General features: G+C 44.0%; 1 protein-coding gene across 2 annotated transcripts in view; it reads right to left on the reverse strand.

The window, feature by feature from the left end:
* Window positions 1-24,589, reverse strand: part of Scaper (S-phase cyclin A associated protein in the ER) — a 213,885-nt gene that overhangs the window by 41,083 nt on the left and 148,213 nt on the right. For both annotated transcript variants that reach the window (XM_070042817.1, XM_070042816.1), the window contains exons 26-27: window positions 9,615-9,847; window positions 6,052-6,207 (exon numbers count right to left, since the gene is read on the reverse strand). In XM_070042817.1, coding sequence (XP_069898918.1) covers window positions 6,052-6,207; window positions 9,615-9,847 — 389 coding nt within the window. The remainder of the gene's footprint in view (window positions 1-6,051; window positions 6,208-9,614; window positions 9,848-24,589) is intronic.

A 24,589-nucleotide genomic window follows, 5' to 3' on the forward strand; every position in this document is an offset into this window, starting at 1 on the left:
CACCTGGCTTTAAAAAAAAATTTTTTTTTTTGTGCTGATACTGAGGTTTGAACTCAGGGCCTGGGTGCTGTCCCTCAGTGTTTTTGCTCAAGGCTGGTATTCTACCACTTGAGCCATATCTCCACTTTTGGTGGTCAGTTGGAGAGAAGAGTCTCATGGGCTTTTTTTTGCCTGGGAGAGCTTTGAATTGGGATCCTTGGATCTCAAGCCTCCTGAGTAGCTTGGATTACAGGATGAGCCGGGATGGTAAAAGAAACCCGAGAGGCTTTAATCATTCCTTTTTTTTTCTCCTATCCATGTAAGAGTTGATGATCCTTCTTGCCCCCAACCTTCTCTTCAACACTTTCTTCCCACATGCCTGATCCAACTCCCAAAATGGGCTATCCCAGCACCTCACATTTGCTCACCACATCTCAGGAAATTACCCCCGTAGCCTGCAAAGAGTATTTACATTTATTACTTATTTCAACCTTGTATTAATATTAAATCACCACCATTTGCATCTCAAATTTAGCAACAGTCTTCCTTCATGACTATTTTTCTGCTTTTACGACTTTATATCTGCTATTTCCTTGGTCTCAATTCTTTTTCCATTCGAAATGTTGCGAGTTTTTTTCCCTCTCAAGGCTCAGGTGAAATATTAGCTGCTCCAGAAAACGGTCAAAATCACTCTAAATAACTGAGCATGGCCTCGCCCTCTTTTGAACTTCATCAATGATGCTGGTAGCTGGTGCCATTTAGTGTGATAAGTTTTACAAGTCACATTTTCTTTTATCACTCGCTTGTACCATGGATGTATTCATAGGTCCTGGCTCTCTTTTAGTAACTTCCCTTAAGGACACAATGGATGTCTGAGTCATTTTAGCCAAGCCTAGCACAGGGCCTGGTACAGAGCAAGCACTACATAAATATTTGCTCAAGGACGGAATGAATAGGCAGGCAGGCAGAATTAAAAGTTTACATTTGCTTCAACAAATGGTTTAGAAGCATCCTCAAACACTTGAGAAGCACTCATTTATATCCACATAATTAATGGACTCAATTATAAATCATCCTTAGCTTTCTTTTTTACAATACAGGTTGCCAGACTTTGGGTAAGTCACATTTTATTAGTGTCGTTTATGGATATAAAAACAAAAAGAACCCAGAAATACACACAATAACACACTTCCCTTTTGTACAAAAATATTCTAGGATTTAGGATCGTTTTCAACTTGTCAATATTAGTTAGGTCTAAGAAACTTCTTCCTTTCTTCCAGTATAGTCTAAGGATTGTAAAATTTAATTCTTAGTGTGCGTGTGTGTGCGTGCGTGCGTGCGTGTGTGTGTGTGTGTGTGTGTGTGTGTGTTTTGCCCAGGCTGGCTTTGAACCACAATCTCCTGAGTAACTAGGATTACAAATATAACCCCCCAATGACTGGCTTCTAAATTCTTTTACACTGGGGCCACTGTCTCTTGACCATCTTGCCATGGTGCCTAGCACGGTTCAAACACACTAGCTGATGGCTGGCTGGTGAAAAGCTGGTGTGGATTATGGTTTGTAAATCACTCACTACTTTATTATTATTTTTTATCCTATTAGTTCTGCTAAGGATCTGGCACCTTCAGGGTTTCTCTGAGCCTCACTTAAGTATGGAGTTAGGGCGCTGCCCTGAGATTTGAAAAATCTCCTTTCTTGTAGGACCAGGAATGAAAATCTGGCAAGAGCAAAGTCTAAACAAATATGGCACTTCTAGAAGCCCTACTGTAACACACGGTTCCATTTTGCTTAAGTGATTAAGAATTACAGTTTGTGAACAATTCCTATTTTTTTTTTAAATCAGAAGTAATCCAAAAGAAAAGGCAATCTTTTCATCAGAGGGCCATAATTTCACTTTTTTACTTAAAGGAATGCAAGTTCATTGTTCCTCAACCAAGCCCGGTTCACAAGTCAGGGGCTAGCGTTTCTCTCCCGCACATGGAAGCCAAGATTAAAAGCACAAATTCTAACACCCAAATTGTCTTTCTGAATACCTAGGTAAAAATTAGAAGATTAAGGGCACAATAGAAAAGCAGGGCAAAGGCAGCCCTGCTGTAATCTCTGTAACAAAGGCTGGCCACCAGCAGACTAGCCGTGTTTACTCAAAGCCAGAGCTATCAATTAGGCTACTTAATTAGCCCAGGCTTGGCCGGTTCAAGAGGCAATTTCTGACGGTCTCTCCTGCTCTCCTTTGTCTTTTATTCCTGCTAGTCACAAAAGGGCTTTGAGGAGGGGTCTTCTTCCACTCTCTGCCTCTGCCCACGGCTCTGGTAGCCCAAACAGGAATTATGTGACTTTATTCTAATAAAGCAAAAGCCATAGAGCTTTTATCTTAGACACAGCAGGACCTAGTGCAGAAATTCTGAGGTGTGTCTAACAAAATGCTTGAAATGAATCATTGTACAGGTGAGAAATGTAATTTCCCTGAAAAACAAAAGATGTATAAATATTTGAAGTCAACAAATCTGAAGAGGGAGGGGAAACAAAACCCCCCTCAAGTCCTTGTGCTTGTGTGAGTGTCAGTCTCAGGAAATGCTGGGGGATGGAAGGATGAGGAAGGACAATTAGAGGTCATTTTCCTCGCCCCTTGCAGAGTAGCAGCTTACATGGATACTGCTAGAATTTCCAGGTAAATGACGCCAGGAAGCCACCTGGACATTTTTTCTTCTTCAAATAATCTGCTTTTGTCATAAGTCCTACCAACAAAAATCTGCTAAGCAACTGAGGCTGGAGGAGGAAATTAGCCTGGGGGGAAAAATAGATGCAGAGTTCTTACAAACTACTGTGAGTAAATCACTCAATTATTTAAAATCCAGTTGTAGATATATGCAGACCTATATATAGATCTACACTTACCTACATATATGTGTCTATATATGTATATATATTCCCTATCTATGTATATGCACATATATATGTATATATATATTCCCTACATATAGGGGACATATGGGCTGCATATATAAAGTACAGATCGATAGAGAGAAAGACAGACAGACAGACACAAACACACATCTACAGATAGAGTATGGTATACTTGGATAAATCTTTAGGAATCAGAGACAAACTCATGTTTCTTCTATAAAAAACTATCTTCCTTAATTGAGAGACTATATCATTTACGACATCAAAAGCTCAAGGCAGAGGCTTGGCACCAGTGGCTCATATTTGTGATCCTAGCTACTTAGGAGGCTGAGATTACAGTTCAAAGCCAGCCAGGACAGTAAAGTCTGTGACATTATCTCCAATGAATCAGCAAAATGCTGGAAGTAGAGGTGTGGTTCAAGGGGTGGAGTGCCAGCCTTGAGCAAAAAAGCTAAGCAAGAGTGGAGGGCCCTGTGTTCAAGCCCCAGGACCAGCACACAAAACACAACAACCAAACCAAACCAAACCAAACCCCACCACTACCACCAAAAGAGCACCAGTCAAGCCAGAACTCTGGAGGCAGTCCAGATGGTCTCCATCAAGCCTGTGCTATCTCCCTGCATTTATTCCAGCTCTGCATTCTCTGACTCTGTTTCTACTAGCCCTGCGGATACTCAACATCTTACACTTGGATCTTCAAAGACCCTCTACACAAATCCTTCTGTGGACAGGCTGTTCCAGTCCTCCGTACCGTTGCTCAATCTATAAGAGAAATCAGATCCTAGTTGCCAACTTCAGAGTGTTCTGCAGTTCTGTGTCAGTTCCTGTCTTCCTCTGATCCAACCAATAACTCACATACTCACATTCATGGAGCTCATGTAATACCTCCTATCTCCTGCATCTTCCTCTTGGCAACATCAAACTGAACTTGACACAGTCTTATAACCATTTTCTTTCTTTCTTTCTTTCTTTCTTTCTTTCTTTCTTTCTTTCTTTCTTTCTTTCTTTCTTTCTTTCTTTTTTTTTTCTCGGTTGTGGGGCTTGAACTCTGGGCTTGGGCGCTGTCCCTGTACTCTTCAGCTCAAGGCGAGCGCTCTACCGCTTGAGCCACAGCACCACTTCCGGTTTTCTAGCGGGTTTATTGGAGATAAGAGTCTCACAAACTTTCCTGCCTGGGCTGGCTTTGAACCGTGATCCTCAGATCTCAGCCTCCTGAGTAGCTAGGATTACAGGTGTGAGCCACCGGCACCTGGCTTACAACCATTTTCTTGGCTTAGGTTGTCCCAAACAAGTAGGAAGTAGCAAGAACGCATTGATGAACAGGTTACTGCTGGGGTCGCTGAGAGACGGAAGGAAATACACCTCTGAGCCATCCCACAGAGGGTCAAGGAAACTTGAGTATTATCTACCAACGTATTGTTTGAGGGTTGCTCCTGGAGGTGTGAATTCCCCTGCTCCCTGGCAAACAGCTCCTTCTCCATTCTCAGGCAGGTAGAGAAATACAGGAAGTGTTGGCAGGGACAGCTGGGCAGAAGGCACCCATAGCATCTGCCATCCATTCAGTGTGTGTGCTAACTGCATTGCCCCCAACTGGTCCTAGGTCCTTTCAGATCCCTCCAACTGACCTTCTTGACCTCTGTGGGGAGTGCATTCCTTCCTCTTCTGTGGACACTGCCTGGCAGCTATTGGTTTATAAGACTGACCCCACACAAGCTGAACTGTTACCTTCTAGCTTGGCCTCAGGCACAGGGTAGATGCTGGGATGAGAAGGTTAAGAGATACTTCCTGGGCTGGGAAGGTGGCTCAATAGTAGAGCGCTTGTCTTGCATGTATGAGGCCCTGGGTTCAATACCTCAGTGCCACATAAGCAGAAAAGCCGGAAGTGGTGCTTTGGCTCAAGTGGTAGAGTGCTAGCCTTGAGCTGAAGAGCTGAGGGACAGTGCCCAGGCTCAGACTGACACACACACACACACACACACACACACACACACACACACACACACACACACACACACACACACACACACACACACACACACACACACACACACACACACACACACACACACACACACACACACACACACACACACACACACACACACACACACCCGCATAATATGTAACATAGAAAACTCCTAGTGGGTATTAGTGGCTCATGTCTGTAATCCTAGCTACTCAGGAAACCGAAATCTGAGGATCTTGGTTCAAAGTCAGAGCAGGAAGTCTGTGAGTCTTCTCCAACTAAGCACCAAAAAACTGTAAGTGGAACAGTGGCTCAAGTTATAGAGCACCAGTCTTGAGCAGAAAAAGGGCAGCATCCAGACCCTCAAGCGAATTAGAATTTAATTGTAAGGATATTATTATTATTCTTGTTGTTGTTGGTGGTGGTGGTCGTGGAGCTTGAATTCTACCACTTGAGCTACACTACTACTAGTTTTCTGTGGTTCACTGGAGAAGAGTCCCACGGACTTTTCCTGCCCTGGCTGGCTTTGAACCATGATCCTCAGATCTCAGCCTTATAAGTAGCTAGGATTACAGGTGTGAGCCAGCAAGGACATTATGTTATTCACATCTTCACTGTGCTTGAGGGATATGTTCTTAGGGTGGTTTTCAGTCCTCTCGGAGGAGAGGAGAGGCAGGAGCACAGTCTACAGGAGGGCCTGGGTGGGATGGCTGCATAGCCAGGTAGCAGTAGGAGCCAGCAGCACACAGCTTTAACCATGCCCCGGGGTTATGGGTGATTTTGGGTAGGATGGCTCCTACCTTCCTTTCTTCATGGAAGGAGGAACAGGGGGAAAAATCAAGATACGTAGGGGACTGTCACTGAAAGCAGTGGCTGACAAATGTTATCACCACTGTATACACTGTGCTGAGGGTCACACTGGATTTGATCCAGGTTTTGCCACTGACTCAGGGACCCAACGAAGATCATTTGACTCCTCCGGCTCCTGGCGCAACGGGGCTAGATGAGCTCCTACGTGTCTTAATAGGTACTGACATCAATAGGACATACAGACTTTGGTAGGAGCATGCCCCCTCTCAGAATGAGAATTGCAACCACATGTCTCAAGATGGAAAGCCAGTGCAAAGAAGAAAGAAGGCCAGGTGCGGAGCAGCACACCAAAGAGCTGCACATCAAGAGCTGCTCTGAAGTCAAGTCTTACCTTCCAGTGATAGCAAAGCACAGTGTACACATTCCGTGTAAGAGTCCTGTGGCATGCTGCAGGAACATGGCCATCTTGGGATTCTCGTCTACTGGGCCTTGTACTGACAGGAAGCAACTTTGCAGCTTGTCAATCAGGCCCATGTTCACCACGTAGCTAGGTGGGGGGGAGAAAGATGAGGCGTGACTCAAGTGGTAGAAGGCCAGCCCTGTGCAAAAATGCTAAGAGACAGCACCCATGCAGGCCCTAAGTTCAAGTCTTAGTACCGGCACACATGCATGCATGTGTGTGTGCACACACGCACAAACACACACACAAATGCAATGTGATAAATATTCTGTGTGCAAATCCTTGTCATATTTCAGATTGCTTTCAGAAGTACAATTACTGGTCAAAAACCCCATGTATTTTTGGAGTTCTTGCTGTGGATGGCTACTGACATTCTAAAAGCTTTGAATAACTAACTGTTGGAAAGGCAGGGTCTGAATGAACAACATCCCTAAGAAAGGAAACTGAGGCTCACCATTATAGCACTGGTGTTCATCAGTACTTATAATTCCAGAAGTGTTGGTTTAATGATCCTCGCTGCATTATTTGGCGCATCTATGGTAACCCGGGGAATTTCCTCTTCCTGGGTCATACCCTTTATTGATAGAAAGTGATCTTCTTTGTCTTGATCTTAATATCACAGCCTACATCAAGCCATAGCAGCTCTTGAATTTACCTTTGCAGGATTGTTCTGGAAGTCATTCTGAGACTCAACCTGGATAGTTTTGTAAGCACCTAATTTCCTGTACTCTTTCTGTTTAAAGGTGCTATAAAGGTTTCTGTGCTCTACAGCGGAATCTGATGGACACCACATCACTGTAATAAACACTCACAGAGAAACAGAAGTGCCTCCCAGGCCTTATGGAAATGGGAGTTGCTTGTTTTTGAGGAGGACAATTTTGGTGTCACCTGGGAAGGCTGAGCCTACATCTGTCATCTCATTCCCCAAAATCCTCTATGTATACAACATCAACAAAGTCTCACTTAAGTGCAGCAAGAGATTTCTACAATACGTGTATTAAATCATGGTTTGAAAATGTGAAAAAGGAAGGAATTATCTTCCTGGAAATGGACAAACCAGTTAAGAATTTATAGAATTATGTAACAGTTCAAATGAATCAAGCAGACCTATCTGAACCAACATAAATCCGAATACTAAAAGTTTGTGTATGTGTATGTGTATGTGCACGCACGTGAGCGTGTGCACATGTATAGTGCAGAGTGTTAATCCAAGGCCTTGTGCTTGTGAGAAAGGTATTATACAACTTGAGCCATGTCCTCACAGCTCTTTTTGATGAGTTATTTTCAGAACAGGGTCTCATTCTTGTCTTGGGCCAGCTTTGAACTGAAATCTTACTTGTGTCTCACATGTAGCAATTACAGGCATGCAAGCACTATGCCTGGCTTTTTTTGGCCAGTCATGGGCCTGGGCACTATCCCTCAGCTCTTCAGCTCAAGGCTAGTGCTCTACCACTTGAGCCATAGTGCCACTTCCAGCTTTTTCTGCTTATGTGGTGCTGAGGAACCAAACCCAGGGCCTCATGCATACAAGGAAAGTACTCTACTACTGAGCCACCTTCAGTCCTATGCCTGGCTTTTTTGGTGGGATAGTTTTGCTACATTTTTGCTTGAGCTGGCCTCAAACTGAGATCCTCCTGAACCTACCTCCAGAGCAAGTGTGCAGTAGACAACCTGTGCTCTGTGGGCTGTCCTGCACAGGTGCAAGACATAGCACCTCCCACAGGCACCACCCCAAAGTGGCCAATCAGAGAAACAAGCACAGATCTCAACTGCTGTATGTGCCAGGTACAGGAGCTCTTTGGTTTGGCAGAACCCCCCTGCCACTTATTTCCCAGTACCTCCCTCCTTTATGAAGAGTGTGGTGATTACATAATAAATAGATATGAACATGCAAGCATGTTCCTCCCGGAAGGCCACTGGTCCAATGGAGCATCAAGCCAGGCCTTCTGGCTCATTGCTGCCCAGGCACGTGGCTAAACTGTCTGAACACAGGGCTGCTGCACAGGACGAACAGCCCCAGGAAGAATGCTGGGCTGGAATGACATTGACCAGTGGCGAGGGCTAGGGTCTCCACTGACCAGAAGGACATGAGGAAATTGAATGGGATCAAGCGACTGAGAGCCAGGGCAGGGAGGGTAAAAGTCAAGTGCTATAAGATAAATGGCTGTGGACCCAGAGGGCCTGGTGCGCTCCAGCCATAAATATGCTTGGGGAAAGAGGGCAGGCAGACCAAGCGATGAGGGAACACAGTGACCAGGGGTGAGGGAGATGCGAATCAAACAACTGCTCCCAGGAAGGCGGCCCAAGAAGCCCCAGGAAATTTATGATCTGTGAAAGAAGCAAAGGCAGAAGAAGAATGGCTTTTTTCCCCCACCCCACCCCTCCTATTAACCTATGGTAAGTTCGAGAGAGCAACAAATTGCATGGATTTGGAGGGGGAGGGGGCAGAGATCAGTGCAGACCACAGAGCAGTGGCTCACTGGTGGAGCAGGCAACTGATCAACAGCAGATGGAACCCTGCTGGGAAATTAAATGTTCCACCTGCCTCAAAGGGAACAGGAGTTCAGATGCCAAAGCACGAGTAAATTTCCCCAGAGGAAAAGAGACCTTGGAAGGAAGCAGGGCTGACCTCGAACAGGTGTCAGGAGCTGCCACACTGTTGCAGATGCTGGGGGAGCAATTGGAGGTGAGTTCCAGTCTCTGCTCACCTACCTCCCTTTTAACTTATTAAATAATCTTGGCCAAAGCACTTAACCTCTCTGAGCAATTTCCTCATTTATAAAATCGATTAGAAACCCCAGACCTGCAGTGCTGCAAAGACTCTGCCACACTACCTTCCATGTGATGGGCATTCCATACATGGTAGCTGTGTCTCTTATTTGAAGTCTCAACCAGATTTATAACCAGCGATGAACAGAGGACCTGTCAGACCTTCCTCGAGGTGGAAAGAGTTGCCATCAGGAAAGATGTAAAGACTCTGACACTGTACAACGCTAGCATCACACGTCTGAATATCAAGAACGGCAGCAGAGTGTGGTGCTGGTAGCTCACATCTGTTGTCCTGGCTACTCTGGAGGCTGAGATCTGAGGATTGTGGGCAGGAAAGTCCATGGGACTCTTATTTCCAAAACCAGCAAAAAAGCCAGAAGTGGAGCTGTGGCTCAAAGTAGTAGAGCATCAGTCCTGAGCAGAAAAAAGCCAAATAAAAGCCTGAAACTCTAAGTTCAAACAAACAAACAAACAAACAAACAAAATGGTAGCTGAGTTCTTCACTAAGTTGCTATGTCGCTTTTCATTAGGGGATTTTCCTTCTCTACAAAATCTGGTGCATTCTTTACTAGGAATTTGTGTGTCATGTAGTAAGAACCACTGCCATCTTGTGGTCCCTACAGTTTAAGTTATTTGAATACCATATATATGTATATATATATTTATATATTTAAATGTATATTTAAATAAAGAATAAAGTCTTAAGAAACAGAACAATTTTATACCTGATAAGATCCTGAATGCGGCTGTTGAAAGCATCGCCTTGTGAGGGGTTGTTTCTCATTTCCTGTGTTGATATTTTTGGTGTTGCTGGCCGGCTGTTTGCATCTGGTCGATTGGCAATCAGGCAGCTCAAAACCACAGCACTGACTTTGAGAAGGCCAGTTGTCAAGCTTTCAAAAACTTGTTTATTTGTGTTTCTTCCCAAAATAGCATTATTTTCATCTGGAACATAAACCTAGAAGAAGAAAAGTAAATTGTGTTTCAATAAAGCCACCAAAATAGAGATGAGTTACTACATTTTGAGAATCATAAATTATTTATTTGGACATTCTATTAGGGATGATCAGAATGCTCAGGCGTGTTGGCTAAGTCAAATGACTAGTTGGAATCTCAGCTTTGCCTTCTCTAGTCTGGTGACAGTGGACAGGTTATCATTCTGAACTGATATCATTCTTCAACTGAGAAAGCCATCAGACCAGGAAGATAAGGGGACAAGAGTGTTAAATGAACACGAACACACACACAGCACTGAACTATACTAAAATATTGTATCAATAGATAGAAAAAAGAAAACATTGCTTTTTCTTAGATTTAATTTTTTTCTTTAACCATTTTTCCTTTTCTGTTTCTCCTTTTGCATTTTCTAAAGAACCCAATTTTACTGAAGTCAGATTTTGGACTGGGATTGAGCCTCTAATTTTCTTACGTATTTCCCTCCTACCTTTATCTCTTTGTGCCTTGCCGTACTTATTTGGAGAATTCCTTGGTTTCCAGTCAGTCCTTCTAAGATTTTCATGTCATCAATTAATATGTTTAATTTCAAAAGTACCTTTTAGCTTTTGAAAATTACACTAAGTTGTTTTTATTTCATGGTATAGTATCTACTCATCTTTGTGATATTACATAATTTTATTTATTTATTTAATGTGGGTATTGGGGCTTGAACTCAGGGCCTTGTGCTTTCACTTGGTTCTTTTTATTCAAGACTGGCTGGCACTCTACCACTCAAGCCTTGCCTCTACTTCTGGCTGTTTGCTGGTTAAATGGAGAAAAGAATCTCACAAACTTTCCTGCCTGGCTGGCTTCAAGCCTCAGATCTCAGCCTCCTGAGTAGCTGGGATTACAGGTGTGAACCACAAATTCTTGTCTTTGTTCATTTCTTCTTTGATACTTCCTTTGAGTTCTTTCTCTGTGTTTCAGGTTGGAGACTACCCTCAAGCATGTGGTTATCTTGAGGTTTTGCTCCTATTTGAGATTCACACACAGGTTAAGTCAGTTAAGTGTACTACAATCTGGATCCAATCACAAGCCGAGTGACAAGTTTCAATCTGGAGGATTAGGTAGAGCCCAACTTTTCCCATGGGGGATCCAAATGTCCATATTTTCATGTTTGTTCTCTTTAATCACTTAGCTTCGCTATACAGAATTCTATATTCTCCGAACCTGAACTCTGAGGTTCACACCCTGTCTTTATGCGGCTGTATCTGATGTCCAGGTCTGAGTAACTGGCCTGGTCCTCTGCCATGGGTGGGCGGGCGGGGCAGGATCTGGCTGTGAATGTAGCAGACGAGGCCTGGGCACACAGAGCATCTACGCTGCCTCTTATTGAGACTCTCAACCAATCCTCTCTCAGCCCTGTGTGTACCCTCATTTTCTTTTTCCTGTTTTTTGACAGTCCTCGCTACATGGTCTAGGTGACCTGGGACTCCCACTCCTTCTGCCTCAGACTCCAAAATGCTGAGATTACAGGCGAGTGCCACCACATCTGGCCTTTACCCTCATTTTCTGAGATCTCTGTAATAAGTCTTTTGGAGATTTGTGGCACACATTTTCTTCTGGTATTCTTCCTGCTAGTTTAGATTTTTCATTTTTAGGTGTATCACATCATCTGCCTTCCAGATTTAAAAAGAAAAACTGCTTTTCTTTCTTTCCTGTGCTTTTTTTTTTAAGGGGATATGATTTTATTTACTGTAAAATCAGTGGGCAATACAGACAGAGAAAATGTAAGCTATGTGTTCAATCACCTAAGTTTTCAAACGAAGCCAACAGCTCCCCCAAGGAAACACCTCTCTCTGTCTTCCCACGAACAAGATGAGCGGACCACTAACATATTTCTGGGTAATGTCAGGGTTCTTCATTCATCACCAACTTTTATATTCCTCTCTTCCCCCAACAATTCACACTGCTTTTCATCATGAAACTTAATTAATTATGTTGGTTGTGGGGCCTGAACTCTAGTCCTGGGCGCTGTCCCTCAGCTCTTCAGCTGTAGACTAGTGCTCTACCAGTTGAGCCTCAGCCCCACTTTTGGCTTTTTCCGCTTATGTGGTGCTGAGGAATCGAACACAGGGCCTCATGCATGCAAGGCAAGCACTCTACTACTGAGCCACCTTCCCAGCCTCCTCATCATGAAACATTTAAAAGAAAACACTACACATATATGAAGGTTCTTGGAGCAATCTTTTGTTTAGCTAAAAGTATTTTACTCATTAACTGCATTTGAAAGAATACAGTTAAAGAACCAAGGAGTTATTAAGACTTTTGAGAGGGGCTGGGAAGGTGGCTCAGTGGCAGAGTGCTTGCCTTGCATGCATGAGGCCCTGAGTTCAATTCCTCAGCACCACATAAACAGAAAAGGCCCGAAGTGGTGCTATGGCTCAAGTGGTAGAGTGCTAGCCTTGAGCTGAACAGGTAAGGGACTGCACCCAGGCCTAGAGTTCAAGCCCCACAACTGACAAAAAAAAAAAAAAAAAAAAGAAGAAAAAGAAAAGAAAAAAGGCTTTGAGATACCTAAATTAATATCACCTACTTACTTCCTTTGTCATCTGTGACAGACATGACCAAGGGAGCAGGTCATGCTCTGCTTACCCCTGGGCTACAGATGCTCAGATGCTATAGACTGCAATATGACCAGAGTGCAGTAAGCAATGATTTCCTTCTTTCCTTCCTTCCTTCCCATCTTTCCACCCACTCCCTCCCTCCTTCCTTCCCTCCCTTTCTTCCCTCCTTCCTTCTTTCCTCCTCCTCCTTCTTCTCTGGTCCTGGGGCTTGAGCTCAGGGTCTGGACATTGTCCTTGAGCTCTTTATGCTCATGGCTAGCACTCTACCCCATGAACTATAGCTCTATTCTGGCTTTTTGTTGGTTAATTGGAGGTAAGAATTTCATGGACTTGCCTGCCCAGGCTGGCTTTAAACCTTGATCCTCAAATCTCAGCCTTCTGAGTAGCTAGGATTACGGCATGAGCTACTGACTCCTGTCTTGATTTCTTGATTTATAAAAAAAAAAAAGGTACAGTATAGAAGAGAAAAGTAGCAACAAGCAGTATCAAAGTGTGACAGTTCTGGAAGGAAGAATGCAAAAATGCAAGAGCATGTCTGAAAATGTCATCATGGAACTTGATGTTTAATAAAAAGATAACAATATACCAATGAAAATTGAAGCTGGACAGTGGTATACATACGAACACACACATATATGCATACATTAATGTATGTATACATACACCCATATGTGACACATGTGTATAGGTACACATATATTTATGCACCTTTTATGCACACGAATAAACAGGGGCTCAGAAAGGTGAAACGACTTATGGAAGATGGCAAAGTTAATTCACGATAGAGTAGTTTCTCAAATTCAGGGGGCCTGACTCATCTTTAGTGATTACCCTCGAACTACTCTAACTTTCCTGGTATGAGACTGGATTGGCTAACCTCTAAGGCCTCTTCCAGGTCTCAGATTCTATTATTGTGTAGATTTTGCTCACGACCCTAAAGTTGTCCAAGTAATTTCATGTGTTGGAATACAAGCAAGAACCAGGCAGTAATAAACACCAACAAAGAAGGAGGTGAAAGCAGATATACCGATGTCCACAGGAACATAGCTAATCAGGAAAGTCATGTAGAAAGTAATGTCTGCCATTGTAATGGTGATAACGATAGAGTGCCTTGAAGAGCTGGGGAAATTAAGAGCCCTAGAGTCAGAAAGGCCTCATGGTCATTATCTAGTGATGAACTAGAAGATGTTCCCATACAACTCATGGACTTCGTCCTTAGTATCAACCTACTAGCCTCGGTCGTATGGTGCTCACTAACTGCTCGCTGAGTAAGGCCTTCCAATTTCAGAAAACCCACATAGTTCATTGTATCTAAGTCAACGTCCATCCTGCTGCTAGCTCTGCAGACCCTGCTGGCTCTGGACTTTTCTTTCTTCTGCCCCTATCACCTCAGGCTTGCTTCCTGATGCAAGAGCCATTTGAATTCCAAAACAGCATTCACGTACATCTAGTGATAATTTTACCATCTGTCTCTTGCATGGCATGCTTTCCAGTGCTGCCATCCTCTCTATTGCACAGTGAGAATGGAGTCCTCTTATTCTATTCTATATCACCATTTTGTTAAAAAAAAAAAAGTCATGACACATGCTGGACAGTTTCTTTTTTTTTCTTTTATCAGTCGTGGGGCTTGAACTCTGGGCCTGAACGCTGTCCCTCAGCTCTTCAGCTCAAGGCTAGTGCTCTACCACTTGAGCTACAGCGCCACTTCCATGCTGGACAGTTTCTAGCCATGTGAAATTGTAGGCCCCAGTTTTCTCCAATGATATGCCAGAAAAATGAGATACCTCTAAACACCACACCTTGTAGCTAATGTGTGTATGATGGTACTAGGGCTTGAACTCAGGGCCTGGCCACTGTCCCTTAGCTTTTTCACTCGAGGCTATTTGCTCTATCACTTGAGCCACAGCTCCACTTCTAGTTTCTTGGTGGTTAATTATAAAGAGTTTCACAGACTTCTTGCCTGGGCTGGCTTTGAACCACAATCCTTAGGTAACAGGTATGAGTTGCCAGCGCTCAGCATGTAGCTGATTTTTTTTTCAACTAAACTCCCAGCCCACTGAGATCTATTTCTGTCCTGATCATCACACACAGGTTGTCCATCACTCTGAGTTTTATATAAATTTGATATGACCTCTATGCTTTTGATAGCCAGATTTCCATGAACACAAGGCTAAGCTCAGAGGCACTGAAGGCACCAAACCCATACCAGGGCAATGACTACCAAAACAGCTTGTATTCACTTTCCCAAACTCAAATCAGTTCACTTGTAAAATGGAAGCCACAGGGCTAATGGACTAGAGGAAGGCACGTGTGAAAACGAGAGGCGTGTGCCTATGTGCACGCTTGCCTGCACACAAAGCAGGGCAGATGGTAAGTACCTGCAAGCATAAAACACCTGGCTTCCTAGCGCCTTAGTGGGGAATTCCTACATTAATCATTTAGCATTTTACAGCAAATAATACCCCTTCCGCTCACTACTGCCACAGAAGATCTCACAGTTGAGATCTTAACTATAAGAGCTCTTCCTTTAAAAAGCCAATCCTCTTAGCCAGGCATCAGTGACTCATGCCTGTAATCCTAGCTACTCAGGAGTCTGAGATCTGAGGATCGCAGTTCAAAGCCAGCCAGGGTAGGAAAGTTCATGAGACTCTTACCTCTAACAAACCACCAGAAAACCAGGAGTGGTGCTGTGGCTCAAGTGGTAGAGTGCTTGCCTTAAGCTGAAGAGCTCAGGGACAGCACTCAGGCCCAGAGATCAAGCCCCATGACCAATGAAGAAAAAAAAAAAGAGCCAATCCTCTTTCAATTCTTCCTGCTTTTAAAAGTGCACTTACCAGCTTTCCAGGGCCTTCCAGAAACTTTGACTTCATCTTCCTCATCTCATATATCCAATTATCAAAACCTTTCACCTACACATACATTTCTTTTCATCCATCCATTCATTTTTGTACCAGTACTGTGCTTTGAACTCAGGGCTTGGGTGCTGTCCCTGAGTTTTTACACTCAAGGATAGCACTCTACCACTTGTGCAACAGCTTCAATTCTGGCTTTTTGAGTAGTTTATTGGAGATAAAGAGTTTCATTGCTTTTACTGCCTGGGCTGGATTTGAATCATAATCCTCAGACCTCAGATTCCTGAGTAGCTAGGATTATAGTTGTGAGCCAGTAATACCGAGCAAATGCATGCTTTCAAGATATACACCGATGAATCTTTTGATAAATATACAAATCTATAAAAGTACCATCACAGAATGGTTTCATTATCTGAAGAGTGCTGTCCTGCCCTTTGGAGTCAGCATTTCCATTCATCCCTGGGCACTAGAGAAGCACTGAAAGTCTGTCATTAAAATAACTTCGAATTTTCCAGAAATTTACTAACTTGGAACCACACAGTAGGTAGACTTTTGAATCTAGAACTTTCCCCACCCCTACTCTGGGTCTTGAACTCTGGGCCTGAGCACTGTCCCTCAGCTCTTCAGCTCAAGGCTAGCGCTCTACCACTTGAATCACTGCACCACTTCCGGCCTTTTCTGTTTATGTGGTACTGAGGGATCGAACCCAGGGCTTCGTGCATACTAGGCAAGCACTCTACCATGGAACCACACCCCCAGCCCCAATGTGTGTTGTCTAGGGATTTTTTAGTTGCTTATGACTAAGGTTGAGTGTTTTTGTGAAGTGTTTTCATTGTTTCTTGGCTAAACATGTCGAGTGGAGCAGCTGGGATGGACTGGAGGGTAAGTATTAGTTGTAAAACCTGCACACTTTTTAAAAGACAGGAGTTTGTTAAACCTTTATTGCTCAAATTCTTGAGAAAGTGAGTCATCTTGGGAGGGGAACGCACCTCCACTAAGGCCCCACCGTGTGCGGCCTGTGCGGGCTTTCATTTGGCGACAGTGGAGGTGTTAATGGGAGCCGATATTGCTGCCTTTCCTCTCCACGCCTGCGTTCCCAGGTGAGAATGAACGGAGCAGAGGCCAACCATGAATGCTTTCAGTTCATTTCCCCCAGCTCATAAAACCCCTGGAGGGGTGGAAAGGACAGAAACAGGACTGTAGCTGTGTGTGACCACTTTAATGGCAAGCATGTTCCTGTTTGGTTTCAGGCCAGAAGGCCTGCTGTATCTATATGCAAATCTCACCATGCTCAGGATGTGCATGCAGACTCAGCGTGCAGGGTGCGGGGAAGAGCCTGACCAGGGGGCTCTGTGTTTACTTCTCCCTGGTCCTGGCTTGGTCCCTTCCAGCCTCACTCCTCCCATTTCACTCATCTATTCATACGTGGGCATGTGTATGACGCTTAACCTTTGCTAGGTTTAGTTCATCCTGTTTTCCTCTCCTCCAGTGTGGTAATAAGATTTCATTTTTGGTGTTGGTTCTGGGGCTTGAACTCAGGGTCTGAGTGCTGTCCCCTTAGCTTTTTTGCTCAAAGCTAGCTCTCTCCCACTTGAACCACAGTCCCATTTCTGGCTTTTTGTGGTCAATCGTAGATAAGAATCTCACAGCCTTTCTTAACTGGGCTGGCTTCAAACGCTGATTCTCAGATCTCAGCCTCCTGAGGAGCTGACTGGTGTGAGCCAGATAGATGTCCAACTATGGTAACGGATTTCTATCTATGTGCACTAAACCAAGTGAAAAAAATTCTTACCTCTTTAATGATTTATTTGCTTTACTTGTCCATATTTGAAAGCAGTGTTGAGGAAATCTTTGCTAAGATGGCAGAGATGTCTGTTTCCCACTCAGGTAAGTACTCCATTAATGAGTTTACATGGTGACCACACAGTCGGCCCTCACTATATCATATATCATGGTTCACTTATTGCGGCTTCACTGTATCACAGGTTAAAAAAAAACACCACAAACAAATAATGATCCCTCACCTATCACAGGAATGGAGTTTCCAGAGACCCTCAGTGATAGGTTGAAAATCCACAAAGTAACAGTAAATGAGCTGCGATGTAGCAAGGGACAACTACAGAAGGCTGCTACTTTGTGGATTCTCACCTAGCTTGAGAGTTTCTGGAATGCAGCTCTCACAACAGCTGAGGGATCACTGTATTTTTTTTTTTTTTTGGTCAGTTGTGGGGCTTGAACTCAGGGCCTGGGCACTGTCCCTGAGCTTCTTTTGCTCAAGGCTAGCACTCTACCACTTTGAGCCACAGCTCCAGTTCCAGTTTCTGAGTGGTTAGTTGGAGATGAGTCTCATGGGGACTTTTCTGCCCAAGCTGGCTTTGAACCACAATCCTCAGATCTCAGCCTCCTCAGTAGTTAGGGTGAAAGGTGTGAGCCACCAGCACCTGGCTAAGAGCTGGCACTTTTGATGAAGGGAATGACTAGGTACAGCAGCCCGTCCATGCCAGAGCTCCAAGGGCAGAGAGAAGGAAACAAAATGCAACTGGCATCAGAAAGAGAATTGTCACATGTGGTGCCAAAGGCCTTCTCTCCAGGCAATTAAGCATGGAGCGCAGTGCTGGCTACTGAGTACAACTCAGACACTGCAAACAGAGCACTGCGGGCCTCGCTGCTGTAATGAAAATCCACGAGGTGCCAGGATAGCTCTGCAGAAAGCAAAGTGAAAAACAATCCCCTTGCTGCAAGGTGGCACTTGGATTCCCTTTGTTTGCATCCAGGGCATTCTTGCCACCTTCGTAAATGCCCACCATCGGCCTCTTTGATCTGACACTGTTCTATCAATTATTGAAGGCTGGTACAGCACTTTTCAATTAACAACCTCTGTGGCTCCAAAAACTACATACATATGATTTATCAGCATATTCTTTAAATATTTCAGAAAGTACAGGTCACTATGAATTAACAATAAACCTGCTAATAAAATATTTAATGCCTTTAAAACATGAGGAAACATCAAAAAATTATAAATCTTTTAATTAAATGATTCTTCACTATAACCTACCCACTGGCACAGCATTAAATATGTATCAAAGTCACAAATGGTTTATGTTTTCCTCCCTCCCTTCCTTCTCTTCCCTTCAGTTTTGCTTCCTTTCTTCTTCTCCTTTCTCTCCTCCTTCCCTCTTTCTCTTCCCTTCCTTCTTTGTCCTGGGGCTTGGACTTAGGGCATGGGCACTGTGCCTTAGTTTTATCTCTCAAGGCTAGTACTCTCCTTTTAGGGTTTTTGCTGGTTAACTGGAGGTAAGAGTCTCATAGACTTTTCTTCCCAGGCTAGCTTTGAAATGTGACCCTCAGATCTCAGCCTCCTGAGTAGCTAGAATTACAGGCGTGAACCACCAGTGCCCCACTCATTTTTTTTCTTAATAAAGTGAAGACACGTGAGTTTAGTTTACTGAGAGGGAAGCTGTGGTCAGCACACAGAAGACCAGGGTCCTAGCCGTGGTTCTATGGTTCAGGAGCTCGCTGTATGAGCCCCTCTCCATGTCTCAGTTTGTTCATTAGTATTCAGCACTTGCTAGAGGTGTTTTGTTTTTTTTTTTTTAAATTATCTTTAAGTAGTTGTATGAAGAGTTTCGGTTCAACATGTCATTTTATGAACACAATGCATCTTGATCTTTGTCACCGCTTCCATCGATCATTCTCCCCCATCTCTCCCAAGTTACCTGGCTCCATCTTCATATTTCTTGTTCATGTCTGTGATAATGGACACTTGACTGGAGTGACGTGGAATTTCAATGTTGTTTTGATTTGCATTTCCTTTATGGGCAGGGACACTGGTCATTTGTACATCTTAAGAAGTGTCCTTTAGCTCCTTTGCTCATTTATTAATTGGATTATGATTGTTTGGGTGTTGAGCTTTTGAGCTTCTTTTAGGTTCGGGTTGTGAGATTTCTGTCAGACATATAGTGGCAAAGATCTCCAGTTCTTTAGGCTATCTTTTTAGCTTAGTGACTGTATTTAGCTTAGAGACTGTACAGAAGCTTTTTTTTTTTTTGTTGGTCGTGGGGCTTGAACTCTGGGCCTGGGCGCTGTCCTTCAGCTCTTCAGCTCAAGGCGAGCGCTCTACCACTTGAGCTACAGCGCCACTTCCGGTTTTCTGGTGGTTTATTTGAGATAGGAGTCTCACGGCCTCGTCTCTCCTGCCCGGGCTGGCTTTGAACGGCGATCCTCAGATCTCAGCCTCCTGAGTAGCTAGGATTACAGGCGTGAGCCACCAGCGCCCAGCTGTACAGAAGCTTTTTATCTTGATGCAATCCCACGTCTCAGCTTTCTCTGCCATTTGTTGAGCCCTTGGGAATGACAGATGCGTACCTTCATATCCAGCTTATTCTGAGATAAGAGTCTCACAATTTTTAACCCAAGCTGACCTGGAACTGCGATCCTCCTGATCGTAGCCCCCAGCATAGCTGGAATGACAAGAGTGTCACTGTACCCAGATACTGCTTGAGAAAAGGTATTATTATTTGCTCAGGCTGGCTTTGAACTTAAATCTCCATTTTCCAACAAGAATGAGACACTGTGCCTGGCTTTTTTTTTTCTCCCCCAAACCCCCAAGTCCTGGGGCTTGAACTCTGGGCCTGGGCACTGTCCCTGAGCTTCTTTTACCCAACCACTTGAGCCACAGCGCCACTTCTGGCCTTTTCTGTGTATGTGGTGCTGAGGAACTGAACCCAGGGCTTCATGCATGCAATGTGCCTGGCTTACTTCTTTTGAATCCACTGATTTTTCAAATGACCTACCTTTGAATTGGCTGCTTTTTTTCTTCTGCTTGATCAAGTCTGTTATTGAAGCCCTATAGCACATTCTTTATATTCAATTCCATGGGTTTTGTTGACAATCTCATTTTGTACCTATAATGTTTTCTCATAGAACATATTTATGACAGTTGTTTCTAAATTCTTCGTACACATTCATCTATCTCTAGTTCCTACATCTCTTCAGTAAAGATTTCATGTGGTGCTCTGCTTGGGCTGTGTGTCCTTGTGTTTCTTACACTTTTGCATGAATCTGTGCACCTCTTCCAGTCCTTTGTGTACCTTCCTGCAGGGAACAATTCTCATCAGTTGGCCTGCTGGAGATTCGGGGGACCTTTGGCACCTTTACAACTTCTGTGTGCTTTTCCAGGAAGCTGTGCTGGCTTGCCTTTTCAGGAGTTAGTCATCTCTCTCTGCCGCTGGTATCTGTGCACAGTCCTGCAGTCTCTATAGGAGCAAAGCCTTTCTGTTCCCTCTTGCTCTCGTCAACATCCAAAGTAGGTTGGCCCCTGAGGAACACCCCAAAGAATGGTATCCACTAACAGGCTGGAGCACAGGGCTCCACACCTTTTCTCTTTCCTAGAGAGAAGCTGACAGCTGAGCTTTTTTCCTGATTACACCATGTTGCTCTGGCCTCTGAAGGACCGTGGGCCTCCAGTATGACAGGGAACCACTCCTGCTCTGGTTTGGCTTCAGTGAACCCCATGATAGCCTCAGAGCTTGGGGTCATGCAAGGCAGAGACTGAGTCCAGCAGGAACCGCTCCAGAAAGCTTACACACGGGGTACACATCCCATTGTTCTCTTCCCACTCCTGTCCTCCAGCCTTGCTCCCGACAAACCACGAGCCAAAGCTTTCTTCTCTGGCAGGAGGCTGTGCTGGCTGGGAAGGGCTAATCCCAGGTACACTGCAACTGCTCTTCTTTGCTTTAGTATGGCCAAGCTTGGCTTTCAGCTTGCCTGGGGGACTGCAACTTTATCATTGGGTTATCCAAGTATTTTGGGTGGGTCATTATTGAGTGTTTCTGTGAGTGAGGGTCTGGGGCTTCCTGGTTGTCATTTTGATCTTTTTCACTTATCTTTTTTTTTTTTTTATTATTGTTCAATATGTATGATTGGTCTTAAAGAGACATCTTGAGATGATCAGCCTACTGTTCTGTGCCATAGAGGGATCTTGGCTGAGCAGATACTTAATTACTTTAATGAAGAAAGAAATCCATTTTAGTGTCTTATAAATCTTCATAGGAGATATATGTCAATATTTGCTTCTATTCCTAGTGGAAACATGTCTAAATGAACTGGATTTGCAGGCTCCAAATAAATTCCTTGAGAGTTTAATCTTAAGAATCCCACTCTGTCATCCTAGCTAATCAGGAGGCTGAGATTTGAGGATCGTAGTTCAAAGCCAACTCAGGCAAGAAAGTCTGTGAGACTTTAACCAGCAAAAAGCTGGAAGTGGAGCTGTGGTTCAAGTGGTAGTAATGCTAGCCTTGAGCAAGAGCAGCTCAGGGACAAGCCCCTGCACACACAAAAAAAAGCCAAACCAAACCAAACAACAACAAAACCCCAAACCCAAACCCCAAAAGAGTGTAGAAACAAATTCCACACAACTAATGTGTGTTCAAATGAGCCAGAAGGTCTGAAGTAAACAAGAACCAGGGGTTTTATGTTCTACCAGATCATGATTCATTCACTTGTTTTATATATTTTAAAAATTCCTTCTGAAAACTAAAAGTGGACCCCAGCCTATCACCATGCACCAACATCAACTCAAAATGGATTAAAGACCTTAACATCAAACCTGAATCTCTGAAACTACTGCAGGACAGAGTAGGAGAGACACTTGAACTAATAGGCACAGGAAGGAACTTCCTGAACAGAGTCCCAGGGTCACAACAAATTGGAGAGAGACTCGACAAATGGGACTACCTTAAAATAAAAAGCTTCTGCACAGCTAAAGCTATCGCAACCAAGCTAGAAAGACAACCAACTAATTGGGAAAAAATATTTACCAGCAATATATCAGACAAGGGGTTAACATCCTGTATATACAGGGAACTCAAGAAACTAATCCATCCCAAACCTAACAAACCAATTACTAAATGGGCAAGGGAACTAAAGAGAGACTTCTCAAAGAAGAGATAAAAATGGCAAGAAATACATGAGGAAATGTTCACCATCCCTGGTTGTGAAGGAAATGCAAATAAAGACAACCCTGAGATACCACCTTACCCCAGTCAGAATGGCCCACATCCACAAATCAGCGAACGATAAATGCTGGAGGGGATGTGGAGAAAGAGGAACCCTATTACACTGCTGGTGGGAATGTACACTTATACAACCACTTTGGAAAGCAGTCTGGAGGGTCCTTAGAAAGCTAAAGATTGACCTCCCTTACGACCCAGTCATACCACTTCTAGGCATCTACCCTGAACAACAGGAACCAATATACAAGGACACATGCACCTCCATGTTTATTGCAGCACTGTTCACAATAGCTAGGATATGGAAAGAACCCAGATACCCCACCACAGATGAATGGATCCAAAAATTGTGGTATCTATACACAATGGAATATTATGCAGCCATTAGAAATGACAAAATAATGGCATTTGCAGGGAAATGGATGGAGCTAGAAGAAATCATGTTGAGCGAGGTAAGCCAAGAACAAAGAGACAAACGGTACATGGTCTCCCTGATAAGTGGATGTTAAATCCAAAATGTTAGGTGATACGACAAAATTAACAGGACTTAAGAAACAAAGAACTTCCACTCATCTGGTCGAACCACACATGATCACATGTATGGTGTATATGTGTACACCGTTATATGTTATAGACTGTGACAGTTTGCTCCAGGAAAGTTAGAATGAGCTTGTGACATTAAATGAGCATCATTATTCCACAATACTGTGAAATTTGGGAAATTATGTAGTCACTTAATCACAATTAAAAAAAAAAAGAACCTTGGGGAAGGTAGGGAGGGAAGGGATAGTAGGGGGAAAACAATGGAGGGGGTAACAATGCTCAATAGGAAGTGTACTCATTACCTTACTCACGTAACTGCAACCCTCTGAATAGTATCTTTACAATAAAAAAAAAATTCCTTCTGAGAAAAATGTGTTGATGACTAATTTTTTTTACTCTTTATTTCAAGGGTACCACAAGTTAATACTCCAAGTTAGTGATCCATATTTCAGTTGCATGGCTATTAAACCCAGATAGTGAGAACAATGGAAACACACCCAAGTGATCTCCACAAACAGGAAAACCATCATCACCTGTCACTCCCAAGCAGGAGACACATCCTCTTCCCAGGCTGCCACAGGCCAGGGCAGAGCAGCAGTATGACTGCCAGCTATGAGAGAGGGAAGAATCACCAGGAAGTGCCACGTGGACGCCGAGGATGGCAAACAACGCGCCTGGATCCCAGCTCCGAATGGAGCAAAATGAACAGAACCGCGTAAACACACGACGTGGTGGGATCCACTGACTGAGGGATTAAAAGCTTTTCTGGATGTCAGGGAGCCTGGACATGGCAAGCCAGGGGTATCATTCAAAGCAAAGTAGGGTTGTTAAAGAAGCGGGGAAATAAGATACTTAAGCTCCTGGCACAGAGCTGGCACTCTGTAAATACCAACTAGTATGAGAGGCTGAGAGCTAGCTCACTAATCTTTCCTTGCTAATGAGTCGGGCAAATCTTACTGCACACTTTGCTGCCCACGGCCATGGTGCTCAGCACAGATCATCAGACCATTTATCCATGTGCCATGCACCCCATGCGCCAAGCACTGAGCGCTGTGTGTCCCCCAACATTCAAATGATGACATTTAATCTACCAAGTGATGGTCTGGAAGATTACTTGGGAGGTGATTCAGTCATAAGGGGGAGAAAAGGCCAATGAGGGGCTGGGAATGTATCTTAGTGGTAGTGCTCTCCTAGCATGCATGAAGCCCTGGGTTCGATTCCTCAGTACCACATACACCAAAAAAGCCAGAAGTGGTACTGTGGGGCTCAAGTGGTAGAGTGCTAGCCTTGAGCAAAAAGCAGTTCAGGGATAGTGCCCAGGCCTGAGTTCAAGTGTTAGGACTGGCAAAAACAAACAAACAGCAAAGGCCCGGGACAGCTCTCTAAGAAGCCAGCAGGCAGCTTGTGACACAGCCTTCACAAGTGTGACGGAAAAACAAACAAACAAACAACTTTCTCTTGTGTGTAAGCTATGCAGTCTATGCTGTTTTGTTACAGCATCCTAAATTAAGAGGAGTCCTCTGTGCATCTGTTCTGTGTCTACGCAGGGATTTCCAGGAAGGTTGGGGTCACAGGTTGGGCTTCTCTGAACTGGAAATGGTGGCTCTAAGTCATTTTAAATGAAAGTCAATTTCTCTCAATCACAACCATTTTTTCCCTTCCTTCCTTCCCCTTTCAACTTCTCTTTCTCTCTGAGTAAAAAGTACAGAGCCAGAAGGAAGCCTGGGGT

The sequence above is a fragment of the Dipodomys merriami genome, unplaced genomic scaffold, assembly GCF_024711535.1.
Source record: "Dipodomys merriami isolate MVZ:Mamm:240054 unplaced genomic scaffold, mDipMer1.0.p SCAF_33, whole genome shotgun sequence".
In the NCBI taxonomy this organism is placed as follows: Eukaryota; Metazoa; Chordata; class Mammalia; order Rodentia; family Heteromyidae; genus Dipodomys; species Dipodomys merriami.